The 26,479-nt window shown below is 36.6% G+C and overlaps 2 protein-coding genes across 9 annotated transcripts in view; one reads left to right on the top strand and one right to left on the bottom strand.

Moving 5' to 3' along the window:
* Positions 1–17,689, top strand: part of cacna1db (calcium voltage-gated channel subunit alpha1 Db) — a 78,280-nt gene extending 60,591 nt beyond the window's left edge. For all 8 annotated transcript variants that reach the window (XM_089119242.1, XM_089119243.1, XM_089119245.1 and 5 more), the window contains 15 exons: positions 1,276–1,341; positions 1,418–1,509; positions 2,010–2,169; positions 3,203–3,330; positions 3,424–3,520; positions 5,280–5,382; positions 5,475–5,576; positions 6,690–6,820; positions 7,360–7,479; positions 9,740–10,017; positions 12,713–12,859; positions 12,939–13,069; positions 14,083–14,180; positions 14,797–15,084; positions 16,673–17,689. In XM_089119242.1, the coding sequence (XP_088975368.1) occupies positions 1,276–1,341; positions 1,418–1,509; positions 2,010–2,169; positions 3,203–3,330; positions 3,424–3,520; positions 5,280–5,382; positions 5,475–5,576; positions 6,690–6,820; positions 7,360–7,479; positions 9,740–10,017; positions 12,713–12,859; positions 12,939–13,069; positions 14,083–14,180; positions 14,797–15,084; positions 16,673–16,948 (2,217 nt within the window). In that variant the 3' untranslated portion in view covers positions 16,949–17,689. The remainder of the gene's footprint in view (positions 1–1,275; positions 1,342–1,417; positions 1,510–2,009; positions 2,170–3,202; positions 3,331–3,423; positions 3,521–5,279; positions 5,383–5,474; positions 5,577–6,689; positions 6,821–7,359; positions 7,480–9,739; positions 10,018–12,712; positions 12,860–12,938; positions 13,070–14,082; positions 14,181–14,796; positions 15,085–16,672) is intronic.
* The window catches only part of tmcc1a (transmembrane and coiled-coil domain family 1a), a 169,257-nt gene continuing 145,204 nt past the window's right edge, over positions 2,427–26,479 (bottom strand). Inside the window, exon 6 of the transcript XR_016146433.1 lies at positions 2,427–2,615. The gene's annotated coding sequence lies outside the window, so the exon portion shown is untranslated. The remainder of the gene's footprint in view (positions 2,616–26,479) is intronic.

Here is a 26,479-nt window from a genome sequence, read left to right as displayed (position 1 = left end):
GAACTAAACACAGAGAAAACAGAAAACACTGAACCAAATAATCTTCAAAAGAAGAGATACACACTTACTTAAGCTCACGTCTTCTGTCTGCTGAGAACAATTGTAACTCGCATCTGAGACTAATAGTTAGGTAACTAGTCCATATGAAGATTTAAAGAGCCCCTATCATAGCATTTGAAATGTTCCTATTTTTGTTTTAGGAGTTCCCAAAAACAGTTTAACGTGCATGCAAGGATAAAAAACACTATTTGTCTTATACTATTCATTTATTTTTAACTGATTTGCTCAATGACTCCCAAATGATTCGTACAACACTTTCAGATATAAATCTTTGCAGGATGTTTTCATTCCCTTAGAGCTATATTCCACACCATATGAGCAGTCATTTTCAAAAATCCATGATAGGGGCTCTTTAACCCTTATGCTGCATTAGGGACATTTTTGGTCTTTTGCAGTTTAATTTCTTTGACCATTTTGGCTGTTTTAATGCAAATGGTATGAAATTTGGCAAAATTGTGACTTTTTGGATACATGTAAAAAATGTGATCCCATTTTGCAAAATATGTATAACACACACTGTGTAGATCAAATAGTAACACTCAGCACCATAAAGACCAAAAATGGCCCATTGAAACCCATTAAAACGTTGTTTAAATCTGAGGCTGTCAGTAATACATGAAACATGATTTTTGCACAAACATCCTTTCATTTTGAAGCAAAAGCATTATATTTGCATTATATAGTGTATTCCACCAGATGACGTCACTACATATTTATTCCCTATGGGTGGAAATGCACCTTATTTTAGGCAATAGGCAATGTTTAATAGGTGGCCATTTTTGGTCTCTAACGCGCTAAGTGGGATTTTTTTGCAAAGTGGGACTGTGATGATCCAAATCTAAAGTTTTCTCTTTGCATTTAGTTTATTGAAAATAATTGAATTTTTGTGTTTTTTCCTCTTATACAAATCGATGGTTTCGCAAACAAAACTGGTAATTAAAGGGTTAAAATCCTGAAATTGAATACATTTTTGGTAGTTATGATGAGGACTGATGCTGGTTAAAAGATTTAACTTGGTAAAAGTGAAAAATAATAATTTTAGGCAATGTTTAATATGTGGCCATTTTTGGTCCTTAATGCACTCAACGGTGTTAAAAATCTAATGCAGCACAAGGGTTAAAAACACATAAATTAAACTATAATGTTGTAATTAGCAGCACTGTTGTGTGTATCGTTTATTGAGCGATATATATTCATGTTCCTCCTCTGTGTCAGGCTCTTCCGTACGTGGCTCTGCTCATCGCCATGCTGTTCTTCATCTACGCTGTCATTGGGATGCAGGTGAATCATCCGTGGGTTTATTGCAGTAACACTCTGAATTATGAATTATAATAATGACATTGTTTTACACTTTTAGGTGTTCGGGAAGGTCGCTATGGTGGATGGAACCAGCATTAATCGTAACAATAATTTCCAGACCTTTCCACAAGCTGTGCTCCTCCTGTTCAGGTGTGTGTGTGTGTGTGTGTGTGTGTGTACATGTTTGACTTCCTTTTAATTAATATTTAATGAGACTTACTGGGATGACAAAATCTGTACACTCTCATTATCAAAGCACTGTAAAATAAGTAAAATAGTAGGCTATTAACTAGAATTTTTTTGTTTATCAAATTATAAAACATGTTCTTCTCAGTATTTTTTTCTTGTTTTAAAGATTTTAACATGTTTAAATCAAGACGCATTCACTGGAAAAGCAAAATGACTTAAAGGGCCAGTTCACCCAAAAATGGTGTCTTCATTTACTCACCCTCAAATTGTTCAAGTTCTTCTATTGAACACGTGAACGATATTTTGCAGAATGTTTGTAAGCAGACAGTTGTATTTTTCCTACTATAAAAAGTCAGTGGCTGCCATCGACTCTCTGAAAAAATAAATGTGCCATTAATTGTTGTAATTCCCATAGTGCAAGCACAGGACGGTCTGTGATTGTGTGTGTGTGTGTGTGTCAGGTGTGCGACGGGTGAAGCGTGGCAGCAGATCATGTTGGCGTGTTTGCCTGGGAAACTGTGTGACTCTGAGTCCGACTATAACCCTGGAGAGGAGAAGACCTGCGGCAGCTCCTTCGCCATCCTCTACTTCATCAGCTTCTACATGCTCTGTGCTTTTCTGGTATTATTCTCGAAATATTAACATGTGTTTAGTATTTGGTCAGTGTGTAATGTTGTAGTTGGAGCTTCTCTATATGAGTTTCAGTGTTTTTGAACTCCTGAAACGCCTTCATTGTAGCCTTGAGCTTCTTCTGGGAACGAACACGTCACAATATTCCTCATTATAATAATTAATGCGCAGAATAAAGGGGCGGGGCCTGGTTGAGTTAGTTAGTTGTGTGTTAAACTGGTGGTTATGGAAAGGGGCGGGACTTTCCCAAACATACTCGAAGCGCTCGACCAATCACAACACACTGCTCCAGCCGACCAATCAGAGCACAGTGTGCTTTCAGAAGGAGGGGCTTCATAGAGACAGGAAGTAAACAGAGCGTTACTGACAGACTGGGAAGAGAGGAGCCGCAACAATGGAGAATATGAGGAGAATAATCAACATTCAAGCAGGAAAACCTGTTTTAGTGAGTTTGTGAGTTTAAGGTCGGTTAATAGTCGTCTCACTAGAGGTTCCCTTAGAAGGGACTGTGTTATTAATTTTAGGAAAATTATTAATTAAATAGTTATAATGAATTTCGTTCTTCTTTTAAAATGTGGCTTTTTAGCATGCAAATATGTCTACATTGATTTTTTTTATTCTATTGGGTTTTTTTGGGTTTTTTTTTTTTTGTGTGTAGTTGTTTTGGTTTATGTTTTAATTATATTTGTTGTATTTACATTGTATTTTTAGGTTGCCTATTGTACATCTGGCCCAGGACTGCAGATGAAAACTAGCCATTTGGCTAACTCTGGCATATTTTGACTTGTCACGTTAATATGCACTGTCCTTGTAATAAAATAAATAAAAAAAAAAAAAATTTGTAGAGCCTGAACACATAAAGACTTGTAAAAGGGCAGAATGGCTCGTCTTTAAGCATATTCAGTTTCTAATAATCATGTGTTGTTATTGCAACTGTTTTCTTACTCGCTTACAGTTTTTTATTTTTTTATTTGACACAAATTGTAGGCTATTGCTCAGTTTTATTACTGTTCCCCCCTCCCAGATCATTAATTTGTTTGTCGCTGTCATCATGGACAACTTTGACTACCTGACGCGTGATTGGTCGATTCTTGGACCGCATCATTTAGACGAATTCAAGAGGATCTGGTCGGAATATGATCCCGAGGCCAAGTATATATGCAAAACACGTTGTACTTCTAGTTCACTCTGTAAGTTTTGTTTGACAGTAAATACAGTGTGTGTGTGTGTGTGTGTGTTTATCAGGGGCCGTATCAAACATTTAGATGTGGTGACGCTGCTGCGCAGGATTCAGCCGCCGCTGGGCTTTGGCAAACTGTGTCCTCATAGAGTGGCTTGCAAGGTATTGCACATAACACACACACACACTCGTGATCAAATCTTAATTAAACTGTATATGGTTCAGCTCATACAAAAATGTAATATATGGCCATATATTTACTTATATTATGACATACATCTATACATATATTTGACTTATCTGAGAACACAATATATGCCTGCAACATATATGAACATTTATGTGTCCAAACATGTGAAGTAAATATTTGAGTTCATCCATATATGATACCATACATCTGCATATATTACAGTATAGTATTGGTTTCTCACATATATGGACAACATTAAGTATAAATATGTGACATACTGTATATATTTGTTTCCCACATATTTAATAAATGTATGTAAACATGCATGCCTGTGATACTGATGCATTTTTCATTTGGTTATACTTTGTGGATTTATTTGTCAAAAATGACAAAGAAAACACTGCATTATTGTATTAAACATACTATATTTGGTATTCACACAGTACAAAATCTCCAACTATAGGCATTTAATTACAAGGTATTCAGATATATGATATGAAAATATTGGTGTTAGAGGTATTCAGACATTAGGTATCATCTTTTTAAACTATTCAGACAAGTACTTACAACATTTCTATTATTAACATTGATTACATGGCATCTGATTACATGTCATTTTGACAAGTACATAAAATATTCCCATTAAAGGATTAGTTCACTTTAAAAAAAAAAACTTTTGCTGATAATTTCCTCGCCCCCATGTCATCCAAGATGTCCATGTCTTTCTTTCTTCAGTCGAAAAGAAATTAAGGTTTTGTGAATTTGTGCTTATAAAATTTAAACTTTGTTATTTATTTATTAAATGAGTGATGGTTTCGCTAGATAAGACCCTTATTCATCATCTGGTGTCGAAATATATATATACATATATGCGTTTTGTATTTATTTAACATTTATGTGCATATATGGGAAAATATATGGCACTTACATGAAAACGGCCATTTTTGCTATATTTTGAAAATATGTTTCATATTTGTACTTGTATATATGAATTTTGCATATATTCTCGTATAGGTAGCAGACATACATGGGCACTGACATTATATATGAAGAGTTCAGATGCAAAAGCCTCTAAATGCCATTTGAAATTTTCTTCTTTAATGATGATTTTTATCAAACTTGTATATCTAAGTTCAGTAATTTCACTTAAATGGCAATGATAATTACCTATTAATTGTTATTTAAGTGAAATTACTGAACTTAAATATACAAGTTTGATAAAAATCATCATTAAAGAAGAAAATTTCAAATGGCATTTAGAGGCTTTTGCATCTGAACGCTTCATATGTAATTTACATATATTTACATATATCACATTTCTATATGGGAGAGACAAGACAGATAGATGATGCACCCTTGTGGCCAAACACACACACGATATACAGATACATGCATTTTTCCATTTGAAATACTGACCCAGATTTGATTTCCTTGTTTGAATCAGCAAAATAATGAGTTTCTATGTGGGTGTCACTGATTAGCACAATTATGCCCAAACTTATAATTACACTCCTTCTGTCACTAGCACGAATCATATACATCATGATCGCCAACATTTTCCGTCAAAGTCTGCAAATTCAGTCATTTTAGGCCTAAAAAAATTAGCAAAAAATCCTGTAAATCCGGGTTGGACCATTGATGAGCATGAGCCTGTCATATATAATACTGTTATCTCGAAGAAGTGTACATATAAACACACATTATATCTTCCTCGTAATCATCTGTGTCCAGAGGCTGGTTGCCATGAATATGCCCCTGAACAGTGACGGGACGGTCATGTTCAACGCCACCCTGTTCGCTCTGGTCCGAACCGCGCTGAAGATCAAGACTGAAGGTAAAACTTTGGTGACGGAGACTTCCACACGTCTGTGCTGGTGTGAATCTTCCTCACGAGTGTGTGTGTGTGTGTGTGTGTGTGTCTCTCAGGCAATCTGGATCAAGCCAACGAGGAGTTACGAGCCGTCATCAAGAAGATCTGGAAGAAAACGAGCATGAAACTGCTGGACCAAGTGGTGCCACCTGCTGGAGGTCACACACACACACACACACACTCATACACGCACACATACACAGGTGCGCATATACTGTACACACACACACACACAGGCGTGCACACACATACGTGTGTATACACACTAGGGCTGGGTATTGATACAAATTTCACAATTCGATTCGATTCAATATCGATTATTTTGGATATCAGTTACAATAAATGGCAATTTTTCTTAAGGAAATCAAATCTCTTAATTAATGCTGTAAACTATGGGAGTCTAGTTGTAGCCTATAGGCTTCATTAGCCTAATATGAAGGTAATAATAAACTGTTTTGTAGCTATACAAACTTAAATTACACTTTTATTTATTTTTATACTAAGAAGATTATATGAAATATAAACATTTAAATGGTGGCTGTCATAAAAACTTGCCAGATTTATTCAAATATGCATTAAATATTGAAGAACATTAAGATTATAATGCATATGTAATATGGTGTATATATTCAGCAAAATGCTCCTCTCTAGAGTTATTTTTTCCTAGCTGACTAACGAGTTTATGTGGGTTTTCTGAGGTAAATATGACGATACATTGATTACAAGCTGTTTAACTGACGTCTTTCCACGGTTGAAACGCTGATTGAGCGAATCAATGTGACATGATACGGATTTCGATAAGTTGTACTCTATCTTTAACACACTTTCAGATGCTCATTCATGTTTATTTGGCGCTGTGACTGGTATTATTAAGCCGGAAGAGAGATCAGCGCTGCTGCTTCTCCAGAGCGATCTCATGACACAGCGCAAAAACGCTATTTATGTTTTTGAATTTCTAAAGAAAATGGACGTAATTTGACAATTGAGACTTTGTTTCATATCAATAGTAACAAAGGACAAAGATTATTGCGATTTTTTGGATGCGCGCAGCCGCGAGACAACGTCCCATTCATTCAAATGAAACAGGATGACTAATCGATTCTTGAGATTTAACAATCGATATCAGTTCTTAAAAATGAGAATCGATTAGTATCAATAATAACAGATCAATAATATTGTTGAATATTAAATGTAATGTAGCTATACATAGCCTACAATAGAGTCTGTAATGAAATGAGTTAGTTATTGGCTGTGTGTGTATGTGTGTTTAGATGATGAGATCACTGTTGGGAAGTTCTACGCCACTTTCCTGATACAAGATTACTTCAGGAAATTCAGGAAGCGTAAAGAGCAAGGGCTTGTGGGAGGCCAGCCACCGTTGAACTCCACAACCGCTCTACAGGTAAACATACACTTGAACATACTTCAAACCTGGTGTACGGAAGTTGTGTGTGTGTGAATAAAAACACTAGATCCTGCTGTACTAATATTGCCTACTGAGTGGATTTCTTAGTAGCAGAGGATGTTGTACGTTCAATTTAACTCACTGTGAGTTATAAGCTTGGAAATGTGAGTTATAAAGTCCAAATTGCGAGATCGTAATTACCTTTTTTATTATTTCTTATCTTTTATTATTTATTACTTCATGGCAGAAACAAGCATTCATTAAAAGCTAATTGCAATTATGCTTAACAATAAAAAAAGGCTGATAAGTGGGAAAAATTTTAGAAATTTTTAAAAATTTAAAAATATTAGCTTTTTAAAGTTCAAATTTTTGAACTTGAACTTTAATAAACTAATTGTAATTATGCTTAACAATAAAAAAGGCTGATAAGTGGGAAGTAAAAAAGTGCTTAAATTAAACGCTGCCCACAACAGACATGAAAATACTGTAAAAACTGCTCCTGAATGATGATAATGTGAAATATGTCTCTTCTGCAGGCTGGTCTGCGCACACTGCATGATATCGGGCCTGAGATCCGTCGAGCCATATCATGTGATCTCCAGGACGAAGGACTCGTGGACGTCAGGAACCTTCACGAGGAGGAAGAGATATACGGGGTAAAGCGATCACTGCACATCTCACTTAAATAGTACAGCTGCACGATTAACCATTAAAAGATGACGAAACCAATTCAAACACCCACGAAATCTCATTCCTAATTGACAACGATTTTCCAGTGTCTATTAAAACTTTGACAAAATCACACCAGATCTGTGTTTGCAGAACTTTGCAATCAAAAAACAATTGTACTAGGGGTGGTTAATTTGTCTGATTTCCCGATTCGATTACGATTATTGAAGTCCCGTTTCGATTACAGTCGATTTTCGATTATTAATGATTCTCGATTAGCGATAATTGATTTTCCATTTCACAACAGTAAACGACAATACACTAGACCAACACATGATTATATTAGCAGCAGCAACATTTTGGTATTAATTGCACTTTTTATTTGTTTGATATTCAATGAAAATGTAATGATGGTTAGTGAGGACATGCAAACATGCTTGTTGTCTACTACGTAGGATCCATTATCTTTAATTTTTTTTTTCCCCAAAAGCAATTGTGGTCAAGGTCAAGGTCAAGGTCAAGATTTTTTAATTTCCTTCAATTAAAAATCTTTGAAGCAAGTTTGGGGGACTTGATTCAGAGAATCACTCAGAAATTCAAAAGAACGGCATTTATCTGAAATAGAAAGCTTTTGTAACATTAAACAATACCGTTCAAAAGTTTGGAGTCTGTAAGAATTTTTATTTAATTTTTTGAGCAAAAGAAAAAAGATATCTATACTTTTATTCATCAAGGATCAATTAAATTGATCAAAAGATACACTGAAGACATTTATAATGGCGACAAGTGACTAAATGTGTGTCATTGAATCATTCAAGAGATGCATTCACTTGTTTCATAACTGGATTAATCAGCGTTTTTGTCATTAGATCATTTATTCAACCGTTTTTAACCCTCGTGCATCAATTAAAAAAAGTTACACATAGGTAAAAAGAAAATAAAAAGAAAGTAAAAATGTGTCATAAAAATGTGACGCTTTGGAGCACAGACTTAAGTTTTGTATCATTTTAAAGAAGACCCTTTGCAGATTATTGCTGAAGTAAAATAATAATAATAAGTAAATAAAAAAAAAGTTATATAGGTATAAGTTTATGAAAATTATTTATAAAATAATATTTTATATAAAATATATATTTTTTAAATCAGGTTGAACGCAAAACTACAATAAAATCAAAGCCATACATCTAAATAGGTTGTGTTCCAAATTTGAGGATGATATCTCAAAAAATGAGCTTTGGTAACAGTTTGTTTGGGTGTAGTAACATATTTTCCCCATTGGGTGCCAGCAAAACCCCACTGGAGCTCACAGTGACTGGATTTGTTATTTGCAGTTTTTCTCTCTCAGTATTACAAACACACACATGCGCATACACACACATATTTTTTTATAACACACATACTAACCACACTCTGACATCCATACCAACACACCCACACAAATATTGTTGCATAATTTATCCAGTTGGCTCTATAATATGCCGAACCAGAAAACAGGAAAAAAGCGATATTTGTTTTATAGGCCAAACTTAAAAAAAATGACACCATCTGATAAAAAATAGTAAAAAATGAAATTTTGAAGCCTTGCCATCAGAATGAAAGCCTCTTAACAAAGATTGCATAATTTTATAGTTAACTGAACCGGGGATTAAAAATGGCAGTTTTAATGGGTTTCAATGGGGACATTTTTGTCCATGAGGTGCTGAGAGGGAGTATTTTTTGTACCTAATGAAAAAAATAGTTTTTTTAAGAAAATGAAGGTGAAATAGTAAAATTCCAATAAAAATACACTTCTGTGCCAAGTTTTTTGCAGTTAGCTTTAACACAGGCAAAGTGATCAAAAAAACAAAACTGAAAAGGACAAACATGTCCACAAGGATGCACAAGGGTTAAAATAATTAATTCAAAATGATTTAAAATTTTAAATTAGCATTTTGTCAGAACCTCTAGTAAATGACATGTTGTTTTGTTTAGTTGTCTGATTAGAATTGTGATTTCTGTAAAAAAAGAAAAGATGATTCTCAATTTAACCAAAATTATACAGCTCTGTTAACTAGTAGAGCATTGTGCTCACAAACCAAACGTCTCGGGTTTGATCCCAAGGAATGAATGTGTGAACTGATCAAATATATACCTTTTTCAAAAACAACATAAAAGCATCAAAATATGTGTACATATGGGGTAAGATGCCCAAGACCTCACTAAATAACTGAAACTGAAACATCCTGAATCTGTTGTGTGTATCCGCAGAGGAATGGAGCCGTGATTGGGAGTCTGGTCAATCATGCGAGTGGAGATCAGTACAGCACCAGCGTTACCCAGCGTCCTTTGCAGCTCCCGCTCCCTCTTTACTGCCAGCCAGACACCAGATCATCCAACTCTAATATCAACAGTGCCAGCGTGCCGGCGGGCCCCGTCTTCACCAACGGCTGGCACAGTCGGCCCTCCAGGGGCCTGGTGTCCTCTCTCAGCTCATACCTCAACCTCAGGGGTGATGGAGAAACACAGCTCAGGACTCACTCCAAGAGGTGAGAGGTCACATGACCACAGGAAAACAAAAACAAACAAACTTTGGGCTTACCCAAATCAGTTGTCGTCAAATGAACGGTAGGAACACATTAAAATATTTCTTTTTTTAGTTAAAACGGTGTCCTGTAAGCAAATCCTAAGTTAATAACTAATGATCTTTGCAATGGAATGGAAACTACAACAATAACTTTATTCTAGAGTTAAATATTGCCCGCTCACACAGTTCCTTGATTATTACGCAGGAATGAGAGTGTAGTTCCTAGCCATATTGTCCTAAAAAAAATCACAACTTTTTTATTTTCTGTCTGTCTTTCTTCACGATGTAACTACAGAAGAGGCAAGTTTTGAATAGGAGAAAATATTTTAACTCTTTGATCATTGTTTTTTGAGAGAGATGCTAACGGTCTAATCTGTAGAAGCTTGTTTCCGCCACTGAATAAAAAATAACAATAATTGCGCCTTTTTATCTCACAATTGCGTGTTATAAAGTCAGAATTGCGTGATTTAAAGTCAGAATTGCAAATTATATCGACAGAATTGTGATATAAATTCAGAATTGTGATATAAAGTCAGAATTGCATGATTTAAAGTCAGAATTGTGAATTATAAAGTCAAAATTGTGTTATAAAGTCAGAATTGTGAATTATAAAGTCAGAATTGCGAGATATAAAGTCAGAATTGCGAGATATAAAGTCAGAATTGCGAGATGTAAAGTCAGAATTGCGAATTATAAAGTCAGAATTGTGAATTATAAAGTCAGAATTGCGAGAAACAAAGTCAGAATTGCGAGATATAAAGTCAGAATTGTGTGATATAAAGTCAGAATTGCGAATTATAAAGTCAGAATTGTGATATATAAAGTCAGAATTGCGAATTATGAAGTCAGAATTGCGAGAAACAAAGTCAGAATTGCGAGATATAAAGTCAGAATTGCGTGATATAAAGTCAGAATTGCGAGATGTAAAGTCAGAATTGCGAATTATAAAGTCAGAATTGCGAGATATAAAGTCAGAATTGCGAATTATAAAGTCAGAATTGCGAATTATAAAGTCAGAATTGCGAGAAACAAAGTCAGAATTGCGAGATATAAAGTCAGAATTGTGTGATATAAAGTCAGAATTGCGAATTATAAAGTCAGAATTGTGATATAAAGTCAGAATTGTGAGATATAAAGTCAGAATTGTGATATATAAAGTCAGAATTGCGAGAAACAAAGTCAGAATTGCGAGATATAGTCAGAATTGCGAATTATAAAGTCAGAATTGCATGATATAAAGTCAGAATTGCAGGATAAAAAGTCAGAATTGCGAGATATAAAGTCAGAATTGCGAGATATAAAGTCTGAATTGTGTGATATAAAGTCAGAATTGCGAGATATAAAGTCAGAATTGCGAGATATAAAGTCATAATTGAGAGATATAAAGTCAGAATTGTGAGATATAAAGCCAGAATTGCGAGATATAAAGTCAGAATTATGAGATATAAAGTCAGAATTGCGAGATATAAAGTCAGAAGTGTGTTATAAAGTCAGAATTATGAGTTATAAAGTCAGAATTGCGAGATATAAAGTCAGAATTGTGAGATATAAAGCCAGAATTGCGAGATATAAAGTCAGAATTGTGAGATATAAAGCCAGAATTGCGAGATATAAAGTCAGAATTATGAGTTATAAAGTCAGAATTGCGAGATATAAAGTCAGAATTGTGAGATATAAAGTCAGAATTATGAGTTATAAAGTCAGAATTATGAGTTATAAAGCCAGAATTGTGAGATATAAAGTCAGAATTATGAGTTATAAAGTCAGAATTATGAGTTATAAAGTCAGAATTATGAGTTATAAAGTCAGAATTATGAGTTATAAAGTCAGAATTGCGAGATATAAAGTCAGAATTGCGAGATATAAAGTCAGAATTGTGAGATATAAAGCCAGAATTGCGAGATATAAAGTCAGAATTATGAGTTATAAAGTCAGAATTATGAGTTATAAAGTCAGAATTATGAGATATAAAGTCAGAATTGCGAGATATAAAGTCAGAATTGTGAGATATAAAGCCAGAATTGCGAGATATAAAGTCAGAATTATGAGTTATAAAGTCAGAATTATGAGTTATAAAGCCAGAATTGCGAGATATAAAGTCAGAATTGTGAGTTATAAAGCCAGAATTGTGAGATATAAAGTCAGAATTGCGAGATATAAAGTCAGAATTGTGAGATATAAAACCAGAATTGCGAGATATAAAGTCAGAATTATGAGTTAGAAAGTCAGAATTATGAGATATAAAGTCAGAATTGCGAGATATAAAGTCAGAATTGCGAGATATAAAGTCAGAATTGCATGATTTAAAGTCAGAATTGCGAGATATAAAGTTAGAATTCTCTTCAGAATCCTCGCAATTCTGACTTTATATCTCATAATTCTGACTTTATATCTCATAAGTCTGACTTTATATCTCATAATTCTGACTTTATATTGCAATTCTTACTTTATATTATCTGAGAAATAAAGTCAGAATTGTGATATAAAAAGTCGCAATTACCTTTTTTATTTTCCATTCTGTCGGCGGAAACAAGGATGAATGGATTCGAAAATGGTAAAACTCGATTGTTTAACTCTAGGGGAGTTGGAAAATGTGTTGGTCCCACTACTGTATATGGTGTGTTTCACTAATGATTGGATGGTCCGGTGTCTCGCAGGCCTTGCTCTAGTGCTGTTGGGTATCCCACTATCCACGTGCAAAACCCCAGTCATGCTGACATCAGCGATGAAGACAGAAACTCAGTCACAGAGTATTACAGCGGAGACGATCTTCACGAGGAGGACTTCATGCTGGCTAGAGACAGGTATGGCTTAAAAACTCCTCAGAATGTGTGCATCAATAATAGCAAATTGTCTTTGTTTTCTCTTTGATTCTCTTGCCAGGTCATACAAAGACTTCCAGGACACTTTGAGTGACTGTGCTGCGGTTCGACAACTGGATGTGTGTGAATGTGTGTGTGACGATGATGAGCAGCTCATATCCCAGCAGTCTCAGAGGTCATCAAAACGACAATGTGAGATAATAGAAGAAAATGAATAACACTCTTTTAATAGTGTCGCTTTCAAAATGCTTTTTCTTGTGGTCAAAAATGAATGGGAAACTAATTTCCTGCCCAAACAAAATATTCCTGAAAGCTACTTTGAGATATTAGCTTCATATTTGGAACACAGCTTGTTTAGGTTTATACATGTCATATAAAAATGTAAAATAATATTTTTAGAGACCAAACTTCAGTCTGTTGCTCCAAAGTATTCAAGATTTATGACAGTTTAAATGGTAAATTTCATTTTCAGGTCTAAGCTCAAAAAGTGGTTAACATGTAATAAAATGGATAACTATTTCAGAAATATAAATAAATTCCATATAATCTTCTAAAAACCTGCATGTGCGCTCTCTCGTCTACTGACACTGACTCAACAGTGACGACACTGCCTCCACATAATGATTAAAAAAGCAAAAAAACTTAAAGAACTCGCTGGTAAACATATTGGTTGCAATCTGAAACATCACCGCTAGAGGCCGCTGAAAACTACATATAGCCCCTTTAATTTCACTGAAAAAAACCCAGAAAAATTGTACATTTTTGACCGCCATGCAAGCAGCACCTTAAGAACACACTTAACGGAGAAATTGATAATTATAAGAAACTTTTAAGCTTTTTCATGTACACAAAAAATACAGTAATTGCCAGTAATCCCAGTTCAAAAATACTGTCACAATGTGTCTAATTTAAGAAGCATGTGTACAAATGTTTTCATGAACAAATCATGATTCACCAATACCTTATATTGTATTAAAATTTAATTTTTACTAAAATGTAGGATCAACTGAAACCACAAGTATGCAAGAATACTCAGTGTGGCCTTATAGTTGTGTTAAGATGTAACGGTAAACATACTACAGGAATTTTTTGAACAATGTTCAGGGCAAAGACTTCTCGCAACAGCTGCAATCTTTCTTATTTTATTGAACATTCATTCAGTAATAAATACACAAATATTGATGTTTGTGAATTCTTTCATACAGCCTCTCACAAGACCGCTTTCAATTTCGAGTGTCTGCGCAAACAGGACAGTCAAGATGAGATTCCCCTGCATCCCACAGGTCTACCGCCACAGCATCAGGTGATCGTCGCATAACCAGACATGACATTACTGCTCTCAAAAATCATATCATATATCATAGCATAGCATATCATATAGTATGTCATATCATGTTTGTTTTTTTTTCTCACTGAAATACAAACAAAACTCACATCTATGAATTTAAACATTTACATACTTTGGTAACACTTTACAATAAGGTTCATTAGTTAACATGAACTAATAATGAACTGCACTTCTACAGCAATTATAAATCTTTGATTAATGTTAATTTCAACATTTACTAATACACTATAAAATCAAAAGTTGTATTTGTTAGCTTTAGTTAATGCACTGTGAACTTACATGAACAAACAATGAACAGCTGTAATTGTATTAACTAACATTAACAAATATTAACAAATACAGCAACAAATGTATTGCTCATGGTAAGTTCATGTTAGTTAATACATTAACCTTATTGTAAAGTGTTACCCATACTTTATTTTCATAACAGATGTGTGCAATTGATGTGTTTGTGTGTAAACCCAAACAGTGTTGATATTGGAAGTTTGCTCTCAAGTGTTGGTCACCCAACATCTCACAGCTTCTTAATTATTTATTTATTTATTTGATCTTTATCCTCGCGGTTCCACAGGTGAAGACGGCGATCGGACAAGAATCGAGTCGAGCGCGACTCTCTCCGACCCGCTCCATCCGCTCGTGGGTCACGCCCCCGGCCACGCCCCCTCCCTACACGCCCCTGCCTCAGGCCACGCCCAGTGCCAGCAGCACTCCCGGATTGGTTCACAGGGGCTTCTGGAATTCCCAGCACGGCTCTGATTGGTCCACGCGTCCCCCCACCCCCTCCCTCCTGAAGGTCCCCCCTCGGTTGAGTGGCCATCACCTGCAGCAGCGCAGCAGCGCTCACAGCCTGGTGGAAGCGGTGAGAGACCACATTACACGGGGGGGTTGGTCCTGTTTGTCTTAAAGGAGAAGTTTTAGCCCATGATTTAATCACCCTCAAGAAAGTCATTTACTAGGTGTAAATGACTTTCTTCTTTCAGACGAATACAATCGGAGTTATATTCAAAAATCAAACATATTAATCAATCAATCGATAAAAGTGCGTCTATCCATGATAAAAGTGCATTTATCCATCATAAAAGTGCATCTGTCCATCATAAAAGTTCATCTATCCATGATAAAAGTGCACCTGTCCATCATAAAACTGCATCTATCCATCATAAAAGTGCATCTGTCCATCATAAAAGTGCATCTATCCATCATAAAAGTGCACCTATCCATCATAAAAGTGCATCTGTCCATCATAAAAGTGCATCTGTCCATCATAAAAGTGCATCTGTCCATCATAAAAGTGCGTCTATCCATGATAAAAGTGCATCTATCCATCATAAAAGTTCATCTATCCATCATAAAAGTGCACCTGTCCATCATAAAAGTGCATCTGTCCATCATAAAAGTGCATCTGTCCATCATAAAAGTGCGTCTATCCATGATAAAAGTGCATTTATCCATCATAAAAGTGCATCTGTCCATCATAAAAGTTCATCTATCCATGATAAAAGTGCACCTGTCCATCATAAAAGTGCACCTGTCCATCATAAAACTGCATCTATCCATCATAAAAGTGCATCTGTCCATCATAAAAGTGCACCTATCCATCATAAAAGTGCGTCTATCCATGATAAAAGTTCATCTATCCATCATAAAAGTTCATCTATCCATCATAAAAGTGCATCTGTCCATGATAAAAGTGCGTCTATCCATCATAAAAGTGCGTCTATCCATCATAAAAGTGCATCTATCCATCATAAAAGTGCATCTATCCATGATAAAAGTTCATCTATCCATCATACAAGTTAATCTATCTATCATAAAAGTGCATCTATTCATGATAAAAGTTCATCTATCCATCATAAAAGTTCATCTATCCATGATAAAAGTGCATCTATCCATCATAAAAGTGCATCTATGCATCATAAAAGTGCATCTATCCATCATAAAAGTGCATCTGTCCATCATAAAAGTGCATCACTCCATGATAAAAGTCCTCCACACACCTTCATAAAGGCCTTCTGAAGCGAAGCAAAACATTTGTGTAAGAAAAATATTCATATTTAACATTAACAGTAAAATTCTAGCTTGAAAACGGTGGTTGAAATTGTGCTTCTTATGATAGAAATCACCCTTTTAGGACATATAGGAGCAAATACAGTAATATTGGGCTATACATCATATATAAGTGTGTAAAACATTGACACACTGTATCATTTTTACACTATACCGCTCTAGACTGGACTGCAAGTAAAACTTGCCTCCATTGTTGAATTTTAAATGGACTTTATAGACTGAATGTCCATTATTTTGTCTGTTGCTTGTTTTGCTGATTGTGATTAGTTTTCTTATTTTTCATTTCATGATCCTGTGTAGACCTTGGGCTTTGTATGTAGTGACAAGTGACAAACTCTTACCATAACTTGACGCGCTGACTCGATACCCTTTTGTTGCAGGTGATGATATCGGGGGGATTGGGCAAATATGCGAAGGATCCTAAGTTTGTGACGGTGACGAAACACGAGATTGCCGATGCTTGTGAAATGACAATCGATGAGATGGAAAGTGCTGCTAGCAACTTACTGAGCGTCACGCTAGGCCACGGGCCGGAGCCAGAAGAGATGGGCTTGTGTCAGAGCAATGTTCGTGACTACAGCGATGAGGAGACGGACACGAGCAGCAAACGTGAGGAGGACCTCACCGACGAAATGTTCTACGTCTCAGTAGTATAGTAAAGAACTCGGAATGAGCCCAACAAAGCTAAATCATGTAGAAAAAAATAATCAATGGGGTAATTGTGCCTTTAAACGGGAGTGTCTGTTGGCTTATGTGGACCGATTGCTTTACGCTTATGCATTTGGATCTCATTTAGTTTGCAAACCTTGTCTTGGGAAATTCCCGGCAAGATCCAAATGTGTTGACATTACCGACCCAAGTGTTTTCCTCTGAATCTATGCACGGAGTGGACAGTGTCTCTTCAACCGTTGAAGACCCCAACCAACTAACCAGCCAAAGTCCACCTGGTCAAAGCCACAGAACCGGACATGGTCACCATTTGAGTCAAGAATTGTACTCACATACTGTATATGAAGCAATTACAATGGTAAAGCTTCACAGCAATACCTCCTGGTTGGATCACTGAACTATAGTCCAAATCTTTCAAATTAAATTTCACAAAAATGTAAGTCATTATTGACTGAATGTCTCCTTTTTCCTATGTGACGTCAAATCTCCTTTATAAGGATCACACGTTTAAGTTTGATCCTCTCATGAAGATATCGTGTTACTTGGAAAACAAGGCACAAATTGTTTGAACTTCACAGTGATCTTCTCATTTGTGTATTCAGGTTTGAAACAAAGTGGGAATATATTTTTTTGGGTGAACATAAAGTGATATTTAGGTTTTGAAATACCGCATGTTCTTTTCACTGAATCTTTAGTGTTCAGTTTGATGATTTATTAAAAAAATCAAACATCAGAATGATAGTGTCTTTCACACAAGGTCCTTCGTCAGGGAGAGGCTGTTACGAAGTTTAGGTTGGCCAGTAAGACTGTTGTGTTTGTTTGGCACTAGGCCGTTTTTATTGTACATTTCTATCTCATCATCAGCTCCTATTATTAGTTGAGTACCTCAGGGCTCCGTACTGGGCCCACTTCTTTTTAACTTTTATCCCTGATGCTGTGCACACTCTTTTATTGTATATGTAGTGTCATCATCCCAATAACCCTTTCATTTCCAAAAACAGTTTAACGTGCATGCAGGGATAAAAAAAACACTTTATTTGTCTTATAATATGCATTTATTTTTACCTGATTTGCTCAACGACTCCCAAATGATTCGTTCAACGATTCATTTTCCCAAACACCTCCTTTGAGTGACGCGAATCTGCAGCGATTGGTCAAATGACCCAGGCAGTTGTTATTGGTAAACCGTAGGTAGAGATTGTCGGAAATGGATCGCCCATAATGGATTATGGCTTGTCAAGTGTTGAAAATTGTATACAGTGTATGAAGAAACGAGTCAGAAAAAGTGCACTTTCCACACGGTCCCTTACTCGCGTCTCCGTCAAGAGCGAGCTTTCCCCGCGAAACTCACATTGTGGTGGCTTTTGAGGGGCAATGTTTATTATATAGTGCGAAAATACGGAAAATTAAGTTTGTGAAACGTTGTTAGCCTTGACTTTTTAGCGGCAATGGGGTTTAAATAACTTTTGGCTTAGTCGTTTAGGAGGTAATTGCCATTTTTCAGTGAATATCTGGTGAATATCAAAAACAAAACTAACTTTACCCTGCTTAGATGCTGCACGGAGTATACACAACACACACAACACAATATAACTATATTGTGCATGCTACAGAAAACATAACAGCAAACATTATTAATATTACTTACAAATTGTGATTCGGAGGAGGACGAACCTGATCCATATACACTGGATACTGAGTCCTCCTTCGGGAACAACCGGCTTGCGAATCGTCATTTGAATTCATTTGTTTTTGAATGATTCGTCATTAAAATGATGAGAACAAAACACAAGGTTCGGGCTATACTGTTGTGGTATCATTGCAAAAATGAACTCTGACCACTGATTCTTCACATGCTCGTCCCTGGACAATGGAAACAAGTGGCTGAACTATCTTTGCATTGTAGAACACAGCATCTTCTCGACATGACGCTATTCAGCTGGAGTATTTGAATGTGTAGACTTCAAGTTTACACTTCCGTCTGCGCGCGCAGTAACTGGGCGCGGTCAATATGCCAATGACCTCTCTACGTCACTACGAAACAGCTATTGTCATTATATACTGTAAAATTTAATTAATGTATCCGTTAATTCATCGATTGACTGACAATTGAGATGTTTCACTGCATTTAGCAATATAAATGAATTCATGCATAACTGTCATATGACAAAACAAATCACATTTTGTTTGTTTTATTAAATTATATTTTTAGTACATAAAAAAGTTAGATAATTAAGTGTTGGTCAGCATTTAATATTATTATTTTGTTTAAGTTTTGGGGTGGGATAACAATGCAATTCATTCTAAGGTAATATTAGTTTTTAAGGAGTGATGCATTTTTCGAGTATAAAATCAACAGTTTTCTCCAAAAGAGATCTTCGAGTAGCTGCCCGTCTCCTTTGTGCAGACATTACAAATGCATAGGAAAACTGTTGTAGGTTGTGTTGTCGAGTTACTGATGTTATGAAGTGTTAGTGCACCTGTTGCTCATATAATTTAAACTTATTACATGCAAGATCATGGAAAGATACTATAGTTGTATGTAACAATCATAATGACAAAACAGAAAATATAAAGATCATTGGTTTGTGTACATCATAATATGACATAAAATTATATTTATACACAGGAACAAAAGAACAATAAAAAAGGCTAAATATCTTCATTATAGCTCTTCATAATACATAAAAAAATGTTGTTGTTATAAGTCTGAGGGATGAAACGAGGTACATTCATGAAGAAAAAGGTAAACTTAAAGGAGAAACTTTTTGGGTATAAAATAAAGAAATTAACAACATAATCAAGAGATGACGATTTTGGGGTTTCTTAATAAAAAAAATATTGTTATAAGAATAACACTGTTGGTCACATTAGTAGGGTATAAAATATAAAAAATTTTCTCACCAAAAAAAAACAAAACGAAAGGGGTACCACTGTCGTTTTTTTGGGGGGGGGTCGAAATTTTTAATTCCTCTGATCTTCTTGAAACTCTGGATTCTGATAGAGGGCCATGAGACTTAGACCTCAGTGCAAAAATGGAGTCTCTGGACCCTTCCAGAGCTGAGATATTGAGATCCCACATAGCATTTATGCCATTATAAATATCTCAATATCTCAGCTCTGGGAGAGTCTAGAGACTCCATTTTTGCACTCAGGTCTAAGTCTCATGGCCCTCTATCAGAATCCAAAGTTTTGAGAAGATTGGTGAAACGTAATTTTTCGCCCAAAAAAAACCCGAAAGGGGTACCACTGTCGTTTATTTTCGGGTCGAATTTTTGAGTTTCGATATCTCAGCTCTGGAAGGGTCTAGAGCCTTCATTTTTGCACTCAGGTCTAAGTCTCATGGCCCTCTATGAGAATCCAGAGTTTTGAGAAGATTGGAGAAAATTAATTTTTCGCCCAAAAAAAAAACGTAAGGGGTACCACTGTCGTTTTTTTTTTTCGGGTCGAATTTTTGAGTTTCGATATCTCAGCTCTGTAAGGGTCTAGAGCCTCCATTTTTGCACTCAGATCTAAGTCTCATGGCCCTCTATCAGAATCCAAAGTTTTGAGAAGATTGGAGAAAATAAATTTTTCACCCAAAAAACATAACAAAAGGGGTACCACTGTCGTTTTTTTTCGGATCGAATTTTTGAGTTTCTATATCTCAGCTCTGTAAGGGTCTAGAGCCTCCATTTTTGCACTCAGGTCTAAGTCTCATGGCCCTCTATCAGAATCCAAAGTTTTGAGAAGATTGGAGAAAATAAATTTTTCACCCAAAAAACATAACAAAAGGGGTACCACTGTCGTTTTTTTTCGGGTCGAATTTTTGAGTTTCTATATCTCAGCTCTGTAAGGGTCTAGAGCCTCCATTTTTGCACTCAGGTCTAAGTCTCATGGCCCTCTTTCAGAATCCAGAGTTTTGAGAAGATTGGAGAACCTTAATTTTTCGCCCGAAAAAAAACGAAAGGGGTACCACTGTCGGTTTTTTTTCGGGTCGAATTTTTGAGTTTCGATATCTCAGCTCTGGGAGGGTCTAGAGCCTCCATTTTGCACTCAGGTTTAAGTCTCGTGGCCCTCTATCAGAATCCAAAGTTTTGAGAAGATTGTAGAAACTTAATTTTTCGCCCAAAAAAAAAAAACGAAAGGGGTACCACTGTCGTTTTTTTTGGGGGGTCGAAATTTTGAATTCCTCTGAACTTCTTGAAACTCTGGATTCTGATAGAGGGCCATGAGACTTAGACCTCAGTGCAAAAATGGAGGCTCTAGACCCTTCCAGAACTGAGATATTGAGATCCCACGTACCATTTATGCCATTAAAATATCTCAATATCTCAGCTCTGGAATAGTCTAGAGCCTCCATTTTTGCACTCAGGTCTAAGTCTCATGGCCCTCTATCAGAATCCAGAGTTTTGAGAAGATTGGGGAAACTTAATTTTTCGCCAAAAAAAAAAAAAAAAAAAAACGTAAGGGGTAACACTGTCGTTTTTTTTCTGGTCGAAATTTTGAGTTTCGATATCTCAGCTCTGGGAGGGTCTAAAGCCTGCATTGTTGCACTCAGGTCTAAGTCTCATGGCCCTCTATCAGAATCCAGAGTTTTGAGAAGATTGGGGATACTTAATTTTTCGCCCAAAAAAAAAAAAACGTAAGGGGTAACACTGTCGTTTTTTTTTCTGGTTGAAATTTTGAGTTTCGATATCTCAGCTCTGGAAGGGTCTAGAGCCTCCATTGTTGCACTCAGGTCTTAGTCTCATGGCCCTCTATCAGAATCCAGAGTTTTGAGAAGATTGGGGAAACTTAATTTTTCGCCAAAAAAAAAAAAAAAAACGTAAGGGGTAATACTGTCGTTTTTTTTTCTGGTAGAAATTTTGAGTTTCGATATCTCAGCTCTGGGAGGGTCTAGAGCCTGCATTGTTGCACTCAGGTCTAAGTCTCATGGCCCTCTATCAGAATCCAGAGTTTTGAGAAGATTGGAGAAACTTAATTTTTCGCCCAAAAAAAAACTGTAAGGGGTAACACTGTCGTTTTTTTTCTGGTCGAGATTTTGAGTTTCGATATCTCAGCTCTGGAAGGGTCTAGAGCCTCCATTGTTGCACTCAGGTCTAAGTCTCATGGCCCTCTATCAGAATCCAGAGTTTTGAGAAGATTGGGGAAACTTAATTTTTCGCCCAAAAAAAAAACTGTAAGGGGTAACACTGTCGTTTTTTTTCTGGTCGAGATTTTGAGTTTCGATATCTCAGCTCTGGAACGGTCTAGAGACTCCATTGTCTAGAGCCTGCATTGCTAGAGCCTCCATTGTTGCACTCAGGTCTAAGTCTCGTGGCCCTCTATCAGAATCCAGAGTTTTGAGAAGATTGGGGATACTTAATTTTTTGCCCCCCCAAAAAAAACGTAAGGGGTACCACTGTCGTTTTTTTTTTCTGGTCGAAATTTTGAGTTTCGATATCTCAGCTCTGGAAGGGTCTAGAGCCTCCATTGTTGCACTCAGGTCTAAGTCTCATGGCCCGCTATCAGAATCCAGAGTTTTGAGAAGATTGGGGATACTTAATTTTTCGCCCGAAAAAAAAAAAAACCGTAAGGGGTAACACTGTCGTTTTTTTTCTTGTCGAAATTTTGAGTTTCGATATCTCAGCTCTGGAAGGGTCTAGAGCCTCCATTGTTGCACTCAGGTCTAAGTCTCATGGCCCTCTATCAGAATCCAGAGTTTTGAGAAGATTGGGGAAACTTAATTTTTCGCCCAAAAAAAAAAACTGTAAGGGGTAGTAACACTGTCGTTTTTTTTCTGGTCGAAATTTTGAGTTCGATATCTCAGCTCTGGAAGGGTCTAGAGACTCCATTGTTGCACTCAGGTCAAAGTCTCATGGCCCTCTATCAGAATCCAGAGTTTTGAGAAGATTGGGGATACTTAATTTTTCACCCGAAAAATAAAAACGTAAGGGGTACCACTCTCATGTTTGTTTGTTTTTTTGGCGTTGTTGTGTGGAATGATGCAATTTATTTTATAATAACTATATGTAAACTGCATGTAAAGACTTTACAGAACAGTCTTTTATGTAAAACAGCTTTTATATGAAACCACATGTAAAAGACTTTATAGATAGTCTTCTGTTATACAGTTTTTATACGTAAACTGTTTATAATAAATACACAGAAACATATTGTAACATATGTTTATTGGTTTTATAAGAAAGACACAAACATATTGTAACAAATGTTTATTGGTTTTATAAGAAAGACACAGATACATATTGTAACAAGAATGCTTTATTAATGGAATGGAACCAGTATTATGCATGTAGGTAGTAAAAGAAAAAATGTATTACCTTAATGTTGTGTTACAGACTAAAAGGCGAAGGATGCTGAGAAACCGTGTGAGGAGAAGGAAGATCAAGCTAAAGAACGCCGAGATTGTTGAAGGGACTGAAAGAGTTAAATATGGATCCAGGTCTAGGATTGGACAGATTGTTCATATGACTTGAAAGAGGTGCGACATGTAAATGTATTGTAAAAAGTACATTGAAATGTATGAGGTTAGACTCTAGAAACTGGACCAGACTCTCCATTGTGAACTTCATTTATTGAACTAATTTTGTTAACCTGTTTGAATGAAAAACTTTGGAAAACTTTATACTATAAAAATACAAATAATAGATAAAAAAAAAACTTTGCCTGCCAGGAGTCACTGCTTGCGGTAAAGAACTTAGCCACGGTGGGGTCTTTCTACTGGGGTGTAAGTATGAATTTGTGTACTTATTATCTATTGTAGAATTCAACCTTCTTTACTTTACCTGAGAATAAACAAAATAAGGTAGAAGGTGAATGATTTATAACAAGGGTACTAGGATAGATCTAACACCATAAAACAGCGGCGAAATTTTGAGTTTCTCTGATCTTCTTGAAACTCTGGATACTGATAGAGGGCCATGAGACTTAGACCTGTGTGCCAAAATGGAGGCTCTAGACCCTTCCAGAGCTGAGATATTGAGATCCCACGTAGCATTTATGCCCTTATAAATATATCAATATCTCAGCTCTGGAAGGGGCTAGAGCCTCCATCTTTGCACTCAGGTGTAAGTCCCATGGACCTCTATCAGAATCCAGAGTTTCAAAAAGATCAGAGAAACTCAAAATTTCGACCCCCCGGAAAAAACGACAGTGTAACCCCTTTCATTTTTTTTTGGTGCGAAAAAAAAGTTTATCCAATCTTCTTGAAACTCTGGATTCTGATAGAGGGCCACGAGACTTAGACCTGAGTGCAAAAATGGAGGCTCTAGCCCCTTCCAGAGCTGAGATATCGAAACTCAAAATTTCGACCCCCCGGAAAAAACGACAGTGTAACCCCTTTCATTTTTTTTTGGTGCGAAAAAAAAGTTTATCCAATCTTCTTGAAACTCTGGATTCTGATAGAGGGCCATGGGACTTATACCTGAGTGCCAAAATGGAGGCTCTAGACCCTTCTAGAGCTGAGATATTTATAAGGGAATAAATGCTACGTGGGATCTCAATATCTCAGCTCTGGAAGGGTCTAGAGCCTCCATTTTGCACTCAGGTGTAAGTCTCATGGCCCTCTATCAGAATCCAGAGTTTCAAGAAGATTGGAGAAACTTTTTTTCGCACCCATAAAAAAAAACGAAAGGGGTACCACTGTCGTTTTTTTTTCTGGTCGAAATTTTGAGTTTCGATATATCTCAGCTCTGGAAGGGGCTAGAGCCTCCATTTTTGCACTCAGGTCTAAGTCTCATGGCCCTCTATCAGAATCCAGAGTTTTGGGAAGATTGGAGAAACTTAATTTTTCGCCCGAAAAAAAAAAACGTAAGGGGTACCACTGTCGTTTTTTTTTCGGGCCGAATTTTTGAGTTTCGATATCTCAGCTCTGGAAGGGGCTAGAGCCTCCATTTTTGCACTCAGGTCTAAGTCTGGTGGCCCTCTATCAGAATCCAGAGTTTTGGAAAGATTGGAGAAACTTAATTTTTCGCCCGAAAAAAAAACCGTAAGGGGTACCACTGTCGTTTTTTTTTCGGGCCGAATTTTTGAGTTTTGATATCTCAGCTCTGGAAGGGGCTAGAGCCTCCATTGTTGCAATCATGTCTAAGTCTCGTGGCCCTCTATCAGAATCCAGAGTTTTGGGAAGATTGGAGAAACTTAATTTTTGGCCCGAAAAAAAAAACGTAAGGGGTACCACTGTCGTTTTTTTTCGGGCCGAATTTTTGAGTTTCGATATCTCAGCCCTGGAAGGGGCTAGAGCCTCCATTTTTGCACTCAGGTCTAAGTCTCATGGCCCTCTATCAGAATCCAGAGTTTTGGGAAGATTGGAGAAACTTAATTTTTCGCCCGAAAAAAAAAAAACGTAAGGGGCACCACTGTCGTTTTTTTTTCGGGCCGAATTTTTGAGTTTCGATATCTCAGCTCTGGAAGGGGCTAGAGCCTACATTTTTGCACTCAGGTCTAAGTCTCATGGCCCTCTATCAGAATCCAGAGTTTTGGGAAGATTGGAGAAACTTAATTTTTCTCCCGAAAAAAAAAAAACGTAAGGGGTACCACTGTCGTTTTTTTTTCGGGCCGAATTTTTGAGTTTCGATATCTCAGCTCTGGAAGGGGCTAGAGCCTCCATTTTTGTACTCAGGTCTAAGTCTCATGGCCCTCTATCAGAATCCAGAGTTTTAGGAAGATTGGAGAAACTTAATTTTTCGCCCGAAAAAAAAAACGTAAGGGGTACCACTGTCGTTTTTTTTTCGGGCCGAATTTTTGAGTTTCGATATCTCAGCTTTGGAAGGGGCTAGAGCCTCCATTTTTGCACTCAGGTCTAAGTCTCATGGCCCTCTATCAGAATCCAGAGTTTTGGGAAGATTGGAGAAACTTAATTTTTCGCCCGAAAAAAAACCCGTAAGGGGTACCACTGTCGTTTTTTTTTCGGGCCGAATTTTTGAGTTTCGATATCTCAGCTCTGGAAGGGGCTAGAGCCTCCATTGTTGCGCTCAGGTCTAAGTCTCATGGCCCTCTATCAGAATCCAGAGTTTTGGGAAGATTGGAGAAACTTAATTTTTCGCCCGAAAAAAAAAACGTAAGGGGTACCACTGTCGTTTTTTTTTCGGGCCGAATTTTTGAGTTTCGATATCTCAGCTCTGGAAGGGGCTAGAGCCTCCATTGTTGCGCTCAGGTCTAAGTCTCATGGCCCTCTATCAGAATTCAGAGTTTTGGGAAGATTGGAGAAAATTAATTTTTCACCCGAAAAAAAAAAACGTAAGGGGTACCACTGTCGTTTTTTTTTCGGGCCGAATTTTTGAGTTTCGATATCTCAGCTCTGGAAGGGGCTAGAGCCTCCTTTTTGCACTCAGGTCTAAGTCTCATGGCCCTCTATCAGAATCCAGAGTTTTGGGAAGATTGGAGAAACTTAATTTTTCGCCCGAAAAAAAAAAAAACGTAAGGGGTACCACTGTCGTTTTTTTTTCGGGCCGAATTTTTGAGTTTCGATATCTCAGCTCTGGAAGGGGCTAGAGCCTCCATTTTTGCACTCAGGTCTAAGTCTGGTGGCCCTCTAT

The sequence above is a fragment of the Pimephales promelas genome, chromosome 14, assembly GCF_988280905.1.
Source record: "Pimephales promelas chromosome 14, fPimPro1.hap1.1, whole genome shotgun sequence".
In the NCBI taxonomy this organism is placed as follows: domain Eukaryota; kingdom Metazoa; phylum Chordata; class Actinopteri; order Cypriniformes; family Leuciscidae; genus Pimephales; species Pimephales promelas.
This window is presented reverse-complemented; position numbering and strand designations above follow the sequence as displayed.